General features: G+C 37.9%; 1 protein-coding gene across 1 annotated transcript; it reads right to left on the bottom strand.

Moving 5' to 3' along the window:
- Positions 1–6,369: 6,369 nt before the first annotated feature.
- On the bottom strand, positions 6,370–13,483 carry SPINK1 (serine peptidase inhibitor Kazal type 1). Its single transcript, XM_050794053.1, has 4 exons — positions 13,204–13,483; positions 11,448–11,479; positions 9,856–9,962; positions 6,370–6,491 (listed from the first exon to the last, which is right to left on the bottom strand). The coding sequence occupies exons 1-4, from the start codon at positions 13,256–13,258 to the stop codon at positions 6,446–6,448; spliced, it is 240 nt and encodes a 79-aa protein (XP_050650010.1). The 5' UTR covers positions 13,259–13,483; the 3' UTR covers positions 6,370–6,445.
- Positions 13,484–14,584: the final 1,101 nt, after the last annotated feature.

The raw sequence follows: 14,584 nt of genomic DNA, 5'->3' as shown, positions 1-14,584 counted from the left end.
AGCACCCTTAGGATACTTAAAAAACTAAGAAAGGGAAAAAGTTAGAAAAATGTATGAGTCCAGAGCTTCTGCAGTAGCAGAGATCTTTAAAAGACATCTCAGAAATTGGCAAGCACACAGAGAGAGTAAAAAGTGGAAAGCACATGATTCAGATTTAGAGAATTAATGAACAGTCCCCAGAGGAGGTGATACCTGTGTTCTGTTAGCCAAGAAAAAGACAGATGGATCGTGTGTATGTGTGGGGGAATGTTTGTGTTTCTCTGTGTGTGTTTGTATTGTAGGGGAGTAAAACAAAAAGGACAATTCCATCAGAGAAGCAGAACAGAGGCCAGAGAGCATGACATGTTCAGGGAACTTGGAGTAATTATTTTTCAAAGAAAGGGAGGTCATCAGTGCTAACCGTTACAGAAAGCAGAGGCAACCGCAGCAGTAAATGAGATTGACAGTGTAACATCACGGAAGGGCCAAGGAGCTCTGCAGTTTGACTAGTTCAACCCTTGAGGGAGTTAAAACCTCAGTTTTCTAATTCCTAAAATGAGGATCCCAGGATTCCTTGTGAGGATGCATGGGAAATATTTAATACAGAGTCTGGCACATAGAATTGTACCTGGAGGTTAGCTCCTATAATTTTTATTATTCTTTATTAACTTTCACCTTGTTCTAATTTACATCTTTAAGGTTTGAGAATTAATCTTTATGAAGTCATTCTTTTAAGTACTTTAAAGGTCCCTATAATATAAAAAAAATTTCAAAAATGTAGATGTAAGCTTTCAAGAAAAGCACATAGAATTCTTTCAGTAAAAAAAGTGTTTTTTTAAAAAACCCTGAAATTTAGCACAAACATTCAAAATATAACTCATTGTGCCTCTGTGCTTCCACAACCATATTTACTACAAATCTTACCAAAATTTCACTGTCTTTCTCTCTACTTCTCATTCTTTGTCTATTCAGGTGTTTATGTCTACATTTTGTTTAATTTGATAATATGCATGGCTCTTTCTGCCTTTTTCCTTCTAATTTCCACAGTTACACATTTAAAATTTTCTTTATTTCTAACACAACTTTTCCTCTGGTGACGTCTAATTCCTAATTTTCTCTTATTTCATCTTCTCTTCTTTTAACATGGGCTAATATGAAGTCAAAAAATTATTATTTATTTTGTATTACACTTTTTAATTCATGAATACAAATTAAAATATTTGAATGAGTTATCCATTATCTGTCAAAAACAAAGTTAAATCATGTAGAATTTTAAGAGTTTATTGTGAATACAAAAGAATAGTTCATGAACTGGGAAACCTCAAGCCGAAAAATGCATGAAATCTCCATTTAACAGCACTTACAGCACAATTTATAGAGCCTGAAGGAGAAAGTATTTTGGTCGTTTTCATGATTAGCTGTCATTTATTTGTTTTTAAAGCAACAGAGCCTATTTAAGCTGATTTATCTGTAGCTACTGGTTTAATTTCATTGAACCATGCTGAAAAGGACAAAATGCTAATCTCTATGCTTTGTTTATGTTCAAGGTTAAGATTTCAGGGAAATCAGGATGATTTAAATTTTGTTTACATGGCTGTGGGCAGTTGACCATGGGTATCTAAATTGTAGCCTCCATTTTTATTTATTTATTTTGAACACATCTAAAAGGCACCTATCCACAAATAGCATCCCAACCAAGTAACAAGGTTTTGACTTGATCTCCAATCAGTGTATTTTGTTTGTTTTCACTATTTCTTGGCTTTTTAGTGACTTTTGATTTGTTTAAAAGCAAAAGATCTGCATTATTCTGTTTGTGTGAACATCATTTTGTTATATACATATTGCATATTTTTAGCTAAAAGTTAGCTTTTGTTTAAATAATGAAAGAAAACAAAAGATCTCTCTGCACTGGATTGTGAGAGTAAAAAAAAGCAAAATTGTTGGCAGTGCTAGGGCTTGGAAAAGCAAAAGCTTTGCATGTTTCTTAATTTAATTGCTTCCCTTATTATGCAAATAAATTGTATTTATATATAGGTGGAATAAACTAAGGTTTTTAAGAGATAAATTGGGTCAGAGAAATGGAAATAAAGGGACTATATTTTTCAAGTTCTTATTTTTCAGAAGGCTTAGTATAACTTATATTTTAAAATGTTTAATTTCAAACACATTTACTTCTCCAATGCTGCAATTTTTTTGTTTGTTTTTGATATGCTGTTCCCATCAGATAGCTTCATATTTCAAATGTTCTGAAACCAATAGAGGAAACTGTACAGAAATGTACTGGCCCCGTGACTATGCCCTCTTGGAGTTTACTTGCAGTTCTGTGGTCCTGTATTTAATGAGGATTATAGTTCTTTTTTTCATCCAGGGATGGGGAACCTAATAGTGTGAGCTGGATTTATTACCCTATTCCCTCGCAGGGCTACAAAACCCTTCTTAGCCCACAAAATTCGTCTTCAGCCATTACTCTTGAATTTCTATTTTGGAGGCATGGTTTATAATTCTGGATTTTTTTACTATTAAAAATGGAGAGATTTTAGTCCAATCTTATACCCAGTTGAGGAATATCTTCTACAAAATTATGCAACAAATTATTACCTGAAGAAATAAATAATGCAATGAATTATTACCTGAAGAAGTAAATAATGCAATAAATTATCACTTGAAGAAGTAAAGTTTCTATCATAGAAATGTTTATATACCAGGAGACAATTGGTCACTGTTTTAGTGAGCCCAAAGCATTATAAGATGAATAATAACAATAACAATAACTAATTATTCTTGAGCACATACTATATGGCAGGGATTGTGCTATTTGCTCTATGTGGGAATTGTTATCATTAACCCCTACTGGAGATGAGGAAACTGAGACTGAGAAATTCTCCAACTTCTCCCAGGACACAGGGCTTGATGGAGGCAGAGTCAGATTCAAACTCAGCCTCTCTAAATCAGAGCCTCTGATCTTAACCATTATAGTGTACATTTTCCCACTGAACCAAAATTAGTATCTGTTTAATATCTACCCAGTTAGTCTAAATCCTACCCTTTGGGGCTAACCAGATCATGTTCATTCCTCTTCCCCATTCATTTATGTACCAAAAAGGATACTGATTAAGTACCTCTTAGGTGTTTGATACTGTCTTTGAGCCTGTAAAACAGCAGTGAAAAAAGGATAAAATTTCTGCGTCCATGGTGTTAACATTTTAATCCCTTAAATCTTTTGAAAAGACCCACCGAGTTCTAAGCGTTTTCCTTTGCTTAGCACAAATTTTCCTACTTCTTCCAACCACTCATCATGGAGCAAAATTTCAAATTCTTATCAATATTGGTAGTTTCCTTCCTCTAAACATATTCTGGTTTGTAAATAATCTCTTTTAAGACACAACTACCTGATAGGGTTTGGCTCTGTGTCCCCACCCAAATCTCATGTCAAAATCCCGAGTGTTGGAAGTGGGGCCTGGTAGGAGGTAATTTGGATCATAGGGGTGGATTTCTCATGAACCATTTAGCACCATCCCTTTGGTGCTGTTCTTGTGATAGTGTTGTAGGGCTTTCTCCTCAGTTCTTCTAAAAACTGTGTTCTTGTCACACAACCAGGGAAGATTAAGCTCGTGGACACATAGAAGGGTGAGAAAAATGGAATTTATTGGGCAATAAAGGAAAAAGAGAAAAACTTTCAAACTTTCAGTAGAGCGAGAAGGAAGCCTGTTATCTGGCTTCTGCCCCACCACACAGGAACTCAAGAGGTCGGACTCCTCGCCTCTGCAAAGGGCACGAACTTCTGTGGCTCCGTGTCATTCTCCCAGTTCAGGCTGGTTGGAGGTTCACCAGGGAGCCCTTTTTACTTGGCTGTCTCAATAGTGAATGAGTTCTCCTGAGATCTGATTGTTTTAAAGTGTGTAGCACCTCCCCTCTCTGTTGCTCTTGTTTGGCCTATGTGACCTGACTGCTCCCCCTTCACCTTCCACCATGATTGTAGGCCTCCGCAGAAGCTGAGCAGATGCCTGCATCATCACGCTTCCTGTATAGCCTGTGGAACCATGAGCCCAATAAACCTCTTTTCTTTATAAACTATCCAGTCTCAGGTATCTCTCTCTCTTTTTTTTTTTTTTTTTTTCCGAGACAGAGTTTCACTTTTGTTGCCAGGGCAGGAGTGCAATGGTATGATCTCTGCCCATTGCAGTCTCCACATCCTGAGTTCAAGCAATTCTCCTGTCTCAGCCTCAAAGACAGGAGAATTACAGGTGTAATCCCTGCTGGGATTACAGGTGCTCACCACCAATCCTGGGTAATTTTGGTATTTTTAGTAACGATGGGGTTTCACCATGTTGGCGAGGCTAGTTTCGAACTCCTGACCTCAGGTGATCCACCCGCCTTGGCCTCCCAAAGTGCTGGGATTACAGACGTGAGCCACCATGCCAGGCCACAGGTATTTCTTTAGAGCGATGGGAGAATGGCCTAATAAACTACCATACACGAACATAGCAATCCACATGCTTTCTGATGGGTCAGAGAGAAAACAGAACATTAGAGACAGAGAGTTTGGGTTAATGGGTTACTTCTGCTTATAATCTCCAAGGCTTGTCTCTCCAGACTTGTAAACTGGTTCAATTGGGCATGAAAATTTGTAGCATTCAACTATTTAAATTCTGTTTATTATGGCAAAGGTCCTTAATATTAGGGCTGTCCTTCGAGTGTCCTCTATCTAGCATCACAGACAAGATGCTGGAAGCCATCTTGCATCCGTAACTGTTGTTAGCCTGATATTTAATGAGAGCTGTTAGACAGGGGTTTGACTGAGGCACTTGGCAGACTACAGCATCCTCTAGTGGCCAGATTTAAACTTCAAGACGTGTATATTCTGAATATCACAAAAAATTAACCTAAACCTTACAGTGTCCGGCAACTGTGTTTGGCAAGTGTGAAATAGCTTTTGACTGGTTATTTCTGATTCAATAGGTGATCTATTTCCTGCTGTATATTAGAAAACCTGCATCTCGGGCTCTGTTAGCCCTCTACCTAGTTTTCCATTCTAGGCTAGTTCCTCATGACTTTGGGAATTCAAGTTGCTTTTTCATCTTCCCCCTCCCCGTCCTTCTCCTCCTCCTCCTTTCCTCCTCATCCTCCTCCTCTTTTTTTGTTCCTCCTCCTCTTCCTCCTCCTTCTTCTTTTAGTAGCTGTACATACTTTTATTTTTCTTTGGGGGCACTTCTTTAGTTTATTTGCTTCCCTGAATATAAACACATAGACCTTTTTAATAGGAAGTTGTTATCTAAAGTTTCTATAGAAAAAGTAGGCAATGAATAACTCACGTGAGGTGATTGTGGCTTCATGGAAGAAGCACTGGACTTGAATTCCGTCCTGTATTATAATAAAAGCCTAAACCCGCCACTTTGTTTGCTGGCAATATTAGGCAGGTGATTTCACTTAGTTCTAAGTTTACTCATAAGATAAGGATAATCTTACAGGGTTGTTTTGGCTTACACATAAACCAAAGTGCGCTGCACAAAGGTCTCTTGATCAGTTCATCTGGTCTATAGTCACTTTTTTCCTTGTCAGATTATCTTTTGGGAATGGTTTGATAGTAGAAGAGACCATTCCCAAAGTTAATCCAGAATCAGGCCTCCCCACCCACCTGCCTCAGGTTAGCACAGCACAAACCCATCAGGCCCTGTGAAGCAGATCTCCCAGGGAAGCACAAGAGGAAGTCCTCCATCCAAGCCCTGGGTTATCAGGCACAACCACAGTCTCTACCTTACCACTAGTCACCTTAGTAACTAATGAGGAACTGGCCCTGCTGGCGAAGAACTAAGGCTACGTCCACAAGCTGCTCCATAGCCTTGTTAAGAAAATGTACTTTTTTTCTGTTTACTCAGTGATTCAAATCTTTTTGAGACAATTATGTTTGACCCAAACTCTACATTCTGAGATAAGTGGAAAATCTCAAAGACTAAACTCTATTACACCAGACAGGCAGCTCTGTGCCCATGCATGTAGACCTGTGCCAGGCTCAATAGACGCTCGATCAAATCCCAAGGAAACCTAAAGGAGTTACTTCAGTCAGCAAACTGTGATGGGTAACATGTTTCTGCACTGGGTATTTTCCAGTTGTTCCTTAAAATAGTAGTCCAGTCCTCTGCAGAATTACTTGCATTCATGATCATCCATGCTCTGCCATTTAATATCTACAATCACATTTTCTCAGGCGGTGACCTCAGGATGTAAGAAAGATGAGGAAAGAAAAGGAATTGTGAGGGAAAAACCCTGTGTGAAATTACAGGATTCCTGGTGTTTTTAAAACTTGGTCTATTCTGAGTCTTGCCAAAGTCCCCTGACCCTGGTATAATCAAACATACCTTTGAGGAAAAAGCAAATGGGAACAACAGGGAGTATTCAGATGCATTTATTCAACTATCAGGCCAGCCAGGCCTCACAGTGACCTGATGGGATTTCAAAACCTTGGTTCTCAGCAAGGCCCAGATTTTCGAATGAGGACAGAAGTCTGGCGCTTCCTGCAGTAGAAATTAAAAAAAAAAAAATCAGCTTAAACTTTATTGACAAAAAAGTGACTATGGGAGAAAAACGGGGGAAAATAACTTCATTTAAAGTAGAGGGGTTTGAGATTTAGAATCTTTTCTCTTTCATTCATTTATACATTCACTTACTCATGAATTCATCAAATATTTATTGATTACTGTTGTATACTCTAAGGATACAACAGAAAGGAAAAACATCTGTCCTTACAGTTTTTACAGACCTAGTGGAGTGTTACAGTGAACCCCTGAAATTAAACTCAAATCCATCATTGCATCTTTTGCTCCTGATGCCTCTGCCTTCGCCACCAGGTTTCCATCTGAGCTGCTGCCTGAGCTATCGTTGGACCTTCTAATTGACTGACCTTTCATCTTAGAGCTCTAGGGATTCATTTCTGTGAGGTCTCGCAAAACTAAATCATATGTTTATTCCACATGATTCCTGCCAGTTCTAAACATCCTCCCCTCCAGATAAAACCTCTCTGTTCGCCCCACACTGCCATTACCAAACCAGTTTTCTCTTCTCTAAGCTAAATATCTCTAAATGTTGTAATTGTTCCCTAGAAGACTGTTTCCAGGTCTTTAATTTTTCTAACCATTTTTTTCTTTGAATATACTGGCTTACAAAAATTCTTCTACTTCTCTATTACTGGAGGACATCTGACTTCCATATACTTTTTTTTTTCTTTTCTTTCTTTCTTTCTTTTTTTTTTTTTTAGACAGAGTCTCACTCTGTTGCCCAGGCTGGAGTATAGCGGTGTGATCTTGGGTCACTGCAGCCTCCGGCTCCCGGGTTCAAGTGATTCTCCTGCCTCAGCCTCCTGAGTAGCTGGGATTACAGGTGCATGTCACCACGCCCGGCTAATTTTTGTATTTTTAGTAGAGACGGGGTTTTACCATGTTGGCCAAGCTGGTCTCAAACTCCTAACATCAAGTGATCCGCCTGCCTGGGCCTTCCAAAGTGCTGGGATTACAGGCATGAGCCACCATGCTCAGTGAAACTCTTTAATGCTTTTTAGACTTTTTAATGCTTTCTTGTCCCACAATCATTAAGTACTCATTAATACTGATTTCCAAATCAGTTAGCATACACAAGCACACATACCTAAACAGAATAAATAAGAGTTGCTATGCTGTTCACTCTAGTTTCATATATTCACTGTCGACATACAGCTATGTAAATTTAAATTAATTTAGATAATATTAAATATTAAATATTAATAATATTAAATATTCAGTTTATCAGTTATGCTAGCCACACTTAAGTTAGTGTTAGCCACATTAAGGCTACTGTTTTGTGGCTAGTGGCTATGTATTAGACAGCATAAACATAGAACATTTCCATCATTATAGAAGGTTCTATTGGAAATGCAGATTTATGGAAAAGAATTTGCCAGTACAGATTTCCTGTGAAGACATAGAAGGAATAGAAAAAGTGTTTTTTGAATTTATTTGCCAAGCATATAATGACCAAGAAGACTGATTTGCAAGCCCTTGTTTGGTATTATCTACTTGTCTCAAACTAGGATCAGCATCTGGCTTTAGTTGCTAGGTAATAAGTTGGGGACTTTTAATCAACAGTGAAAAGGGCAATGTCATACATTAGGAAATATGTTGTATTTGAGAAAGCAACATTTTGTCTCTAGACCTAAATTTTCTTATCTGAGAAATATAGGAAGAGAGGTCATGTTTTCTAGCATAGAAATGTGCCTCCCGTATTTACATATTTTTGAACAAACAGAAAGAGTAAACAGAAACTTGTAGGTTTCAGAGACTAAGCAGACAGGGTGTCCCAGCCCTCTACTAATATTTTTCTAACGTTTCACTGTAAACGTTGAGTGGCACTTGGAAATTTCCCAAGTCTCAAAGCTGTTGTTCTCTTGCTTTCTCCTCCCATTGGATGGAAAGTTGATGTTTGACCTTAATGTCAAGAATGTGGGTCATGAGAAAACTAACAGGTGGCTTCAAATTCCTTTTACAAGTCTTAGTTATGGAAACGGATTCATTACAAAGTAGAATACCTAAGGTTTTGGGTCTAAAACTTCAAGATATTAGACCTCTCATCCTGGGGACCTATTTCCACGATACTTGCTAAACTCTGAGAATTTTCCACAATGGTTTAAACCAGCCCAAGAAGAAGGTTTGCATTACAGGCAAGGAAAGTTATGCAGTAGAATATAATAGAAATTTACACAGTCATTTGAGCCTGAGTCAAAGTCTTTAATATCAAGTCAATCTCAGAAAAACTAAAGTCACTCGTGGAATCCCCTTTTATTTGTTTTGTTCATTCCACACCTTTATTTAACCTGGCATGCTCTTTTGATATTGCCAAAATTCAGAGCTCTATTTAAATGGCATTCTATTCTTTTTTTTTTCCTTTTTTTTTTTTTTTTTTTTATGGAGTCTCACTCTTGTCACCCAGGCTGGAGTGCAGTGGCACAATCTCAGCTCACTGCAACCTCCGCCTCCCAGGTTCAAGCGATTCTCCTGCCTCAGCCTCCTGAGTAGCTGGGGTTACAGGTGCCCACTACCACGGGGTTTCACCATGTTGGCCAGGCTGGTCTCAAATTCCTGACCTCAGGTGATCTACCTGCCTTGGCCTCCCGAAGTGCTGGGATTACAGGAGTGAGCCACGGCACCGGCCGGCATTCTATTCTTTTCATGGATCCTTTCTTGGCCCCTTTTAATAACAAAAAATATGTATCCCTGCTTCACTCCTGTTGCACTTTATTTACACCTCATCTTCTGGCATTTGCCCAAAATTATAAGAAGCCATCCTATATGTGCTCATGACGTTTTCTTAGTCATAAGCACCAGTAAGACAAGGAATATTAGCATAATGCTTTACACATGCTAAGGTTTCAGTTGCTGAGTGAGATAGGAAATTTGTGTCGAATCTGTTTCTCTGTATCCCATCTCTTACTCATGGATACTGAGAAAATGAAGCTTTACTGAAACTGGCTTTCATATCCATGAGTAAAAATACATTTTTGGTTATATAATCTATACAATTTATATTTGCATAAATGAGAGCTTTAAAAAACACAATCATTGCAACCACTAATATTTCTTTTTAATTAAAGGTATTTTGTGTGTATAAGATTAATAAAAATCCAATCTATCAACTATTTTGCTGTAAAAATGTAGACTTTTATCATAAAAGTGACTTTTTAAAAATAATATTATAATGCTAAATGTATAAAAAGGAGAATGAGAAAGAGATAACTGTTTTTGGAAAAAGTAAATAGTTTGCTTCTCTCAGGGTGAGATTCATATTATCAGTATATTTGAAGATAACTATCTTAAAATATATAGTTTAAAAGAAACTTAAGTTTGTACTCACTGATTTTCAAAACATAGCACACATTCATTGGGATAAGTTTTTCCATCAGTCCCACAGACAGGGTCGTATATCTTGGTGCATCCAGTAAGTTCATTGTAACATTTGGCCTAAAAATGGAATTAAACAGAATCATTTCCCATTATTCTCCATTCTTGAGTTCATAGCAAAATCTCTGAAATGGTTTTAATTTCTCTGGGGCACAACTGTGATTGGGAGAACGATACTGTGTGTTGTAAGAGAAATAACCTAAGATCTCGAGACAGAAAACCTTGTTTTAAGTCATGCCTCTGCTATTTCTAAACTGTGTGACATTAGTAAGTCCTATGGCCCTTCTGAAACTCAGTCAGTTCATCTGCAAAATGGTGATGATATTACCATTTCCCACCTATCTCATAGTGTTGTTGTGAGGTTTGCACGGATGGGTGAGATAATGTTCAAGTTTACAGTTACTGCAGATGCTGGCATCTCTCAGGCTGGCCACATCTTGAGGTATGTTCTTCCTTGTACACTATAGTCCACACACACTGGCCTTCTATTAGGCACTTAAAGGCACTAGCCATCATCCAGTGTTGGAAGTCTTTGCATTCTACTCTAGTAAGAGTTTATAATCATCAAATGATTGGCATTGTCCTAGACACTGTCCTAGTGCTTTTTACATATTATTCTGTTTAAACCGCCTGACTATCCTGTGAACTAAGTATTATATTCTTCTTCAGGTGAAGATAATGAGGCACAAAGCAATAAAATTAGCCAAGGACACCTAGCTAAGGAATTCCTAAATTCAGAATTCAAACCTAGTCAGAGTTCCTGAGCTTTAGCTCTTAACTACTTCATTCTACTACATCTCCCCACCAGTTTTGCTTTGCTAACACTCATTATTATTATTATTATTATTATTTTTGGCTCAAAATGACCCCTCACTTACTTCGGAGCACCCTCCCTGATCTCTCTAACTAGGCTAAGTTCTTAATGGCAGCATATCTTTTTCATAACACTTATCACAAATGTAATAATGTGTTCATTCATGAACTTTTGGTCTATTAGCTGTCTCTGACTAGATATAAATGTACTGAGAAGAGGGACACTTCTTCCTCTGGTCTCCAAATTTACTGAAATTACCTTTTAAACAAAAAAATATGAAAAGATTAGAGTTAGAATATTTTTCTAGAAGAAGAACCTAGTTTATTGTTTTCTGTTGTTCATTATAAATTAGAGCCACACCTTGGTCATTGGGAAAGCTGCATGCCAACATGGTCAAACTGGCTGTAAGGAGGAAGGGCTACTTGGAGTGAACTTGAGAAGGCTTCCACCCCAAATACTTGTTTACAGCTATCACTAGTTTATATAAAAACCCCTTCACAGCAAGCACTGTAGGACTATATAGAACTTGCTTATACATCAGTGAAATTGTCCTTCAATATATGCCTGTGGGGTGGAACTACTATTACCGTTTGCATTTCACACATTAACCCTCCCTAGCATTCATACGCCTCTTAACTTCAGGCTCAACTGAAAGGTGACAGCAAGGCTGCATTTTTGTTGGATCAAACTGTTCCAGCCTGAGAAATAAGAAATTACAAATATCTCTTTACCTCTCTTCCCAGGGAGTCAGCTCCAGTGTTACCTGGAAATAAATCAGATATGGTAAGTTGGGTCCTAAACAAGAGAAGTCAGATCTATTCTTCCTCAGAATTCTCTGCTTTCACTGCAGACCATGACTTCTTTACTAGGCTCTTTCATTCCCTACCCTTTCTGATTTCTATAATCTTCCAAAAGTATCTGACTGATTTTCCTGCACCCCCTCCCTGGCAAAACCTTAAAAAGATTAAGTAAAACTTTGATTATGACCAAAGTATCTCAATTTGATGTTTTAGGAAGTTGATCTATTTCCTTGAAAATAGAAATTATGTACTTACTGCTGGAAATGTATCAGGCACTGAGCAAATTATCTTTTGAATCCTCACAAACATTCTCAAAACCAGTTACTAGATCTTTAATCTCACAATTAGTGAAGTATACTTTCTATCTGTTTACAGATGAAAAGCTGTGAAACAGTTATCACAAGCAGTAACCAGGCCTTCTGATGCAAAATTAGCTTTTTCAATTACACTTAAATTCTCTTTTGTAAGTAATGTTGAAAAAATAGAGATCTTTTGCCAACTCACTATCAGTTCCCAAAAAGCTATTTCCAACAATTGCATCATATGGACTATGGGTCCAACTCACATTTATTGAATTTACAGGTAGTCAAAATAGCTAATCTCCGTTCCCCGGAAGATAGCATAGGTTTTGCTGACAACATGTAGAAAATGATAACTGTGGATGAGTTCATGGAAGCGAAAGGGATTAATCTGATAGCATCCAAATAAGGAAATATTTGTGAAAATTAATTTTTAATATCATCAATCTTTGAGGTGATCTGGGTAAAGAGGTAGTTCTTTGTATCTAAATGTAATGAAAATTAGCGAGGCATCTAAGAGCTTGGAGAATTTCCCTCAGGATAGTCAGAACTTGATGTTGTTGGGGGCCCACTGGCTTTTAGAATCTAGTTGAATCTAAAAACTGATGAGCAGGTGCTCATCACAAGCATCTATTTGTATTAATTAACATGCACGAGGAGGGGGAAAGGGAACACTGACAGCTGCCATAAGTATTCGGCGAATACAACAAACAATATTCTTCCTCCTCTTAGCAAAGTGCTGATTTGGCTCTCCACAGGATACATGAGAGGTGAGAGCTACATGAGAGGTGAAGTTGAAAATGTTAACTATTTCCAATGATAAAAAGGAAACTGATCTTGGCTCTGAGGGTTCAGAGTTGTCTGTTAACATTGTCAAGATGCAGTTGGGGGTATATGTGCACCATCTATTCAAGCAGAATGTTTTCTTTCAAAACATTCAAAACGTGTAATGTAAATACACAAAATGCAATTTTTGTATTTCCAGATACTAATAAGAAATACCAGAAACTGAAAATAAAAACTACCCTTTATATCACATATATTATTGTAATTTGGCCTTACACATTTACAAAATTAGAAGTATAGTTAAAATTGAAATATTTTTACCCTTTTTTCTCTACCGTATTCCAACAAAGGGTCAGCCACATCAATAGAGGAAAACCATTTTATCTCTAGGCAGTTCTTACTAGCAGAATTGTTTTCCTTGTAGTAAGTTAAAAATCCCTCTTAAAAAATAATTCTTATCTGTGGATTCTATTTCATCTCACTAGGTCCAAAAGATCTCTCGAAGACTAGACTACATCAAAAGTCTAGAAGATAATGTGCTCCACAAAGCAACAGGTCAAAATGATTTTATTTAAATTTGAAAAATATGCAAAAACACTTACCAGATAGACTCAACAGGGCCAAGGCACTGAGAAGAAAGATGCCTGTTACCTTCATGGCTGAAATTCTGCGTCCAGAGGTCAGTTGAAAACTGCACTGCACTTACCACGTCTCTTCAGAAGCCTGGGACTGGAAGGGTCATATGGCAGACGACAGCAAGGCCCCACCTACTGGGCTATATCATAGATCTCCCTGGTTATTGATTGACTCTGTGTTGTAGCCTGGCCTCCAGATTCTGGGAATGTCACCTGCGTAAGAAAGGTGAAAGGAGCCAGGTGGGCCTGAAACATGCAAGGCAAACATTCTGTCAGGAAAATAGTTCTAGTGGTTAGTTTGATCCCGCTCTCTCTATGGTTGGGGGAAAGTCATACCCTTCTGAAGCCTGTTTTCTCCCCTGTAAGGTAAACCCAAAGATCCCTTCTACTCTGTAGGTCTGGATAGATGAGCAGGTATGGATAGCGACTAGAAGTAGGATAAAACCTCTCCATTCTTTCTTCCTTTCCTCCACTCTTCATTTCTTATTCTTCTTTCTCTTTTCTCTATTTTTCTATCACCCATTCACAAAGCTTAAAGTAGCTGATGGAGTGGCAGATGAGAGGGAAAGAGAGAGCAAGAGAGAGAGAGAGAGGACTCAGTTCCCTAAAGCGTGTATTCTAGAGTAGAGGGTGCTTGTTGGAGTCACTTTTGCTGTGCTTCTGTGTATTCATCTGGAAATTAAAATAATAATAACATCTAACTCAAAGGGTTACTCTTTCATTTGAGAATATGTGCTGGTTATCTACCATGTGTTGTTGGAAGAGAATTCTCCATCCTCTCTCATGTTTCTGCATGTCTTATGAGTAGAGGTACCGATAACCTTTGTTTCAGACTATCTTTTTAAGGGTGTTTGTATAGCAAATGACCTTAGCAAATATGTAATGTCTCCCTCTGCATCAAAAGTCAGGTTTGTTTACTGTTTAGTGTAATAAAGTTAATATCTCCTTCTAGGGCAAAGATCATGTTAATTGCCCTATTTAAAAGATTTCGGGTTTTTAAAAGCTTGGCCTTGCTTTCCTTTAACACATTGTACTTTCGCTGCAAGTATCACTTGATGTGCCTTACATTGGCCTGTGGAAATCGGGGCTTGGGAAACCAGAACAAATTCCAACACTCTGGCTGTTGCTATGGAATAATTAAGTCCCTTATCTCTGAGCCAGGAGTCTGTGCCTTCTGCCAGAAACCATTATAATGTGGCAGGTTAACTTCTTAGCTTCCAAGTAGGATAAAATCTCAAACGCCTTTCCAAGTCATGACAAGAACTGTATTTATCTCTCGAGACAGATCAGTAAATAAAAATAACAATCTCTGTCTTCATGGAGCTTCCATTGCATTTTTGTTGAGGGA

This window comes from Macaca thibetana, chromosome 6 (genome assembly GCF_024542745.1).
Source record: "Macaca thibetana thibetana isolate TM-01 chromosome 6, ASM2454274v1, whole genome shotgun sequence".
Classification (NCBI taxonomy): Eukaryota; Metazoa; Chordata; class Mammalia; order Primates; family Cercopithecidae; genus Macaca; species Macaca thibetana.
The sequence above is the reverse complement of the archived record's forward strand: the minus strand, read 5'-3'. Positions and strand labels throughout refer to the sequence as shown.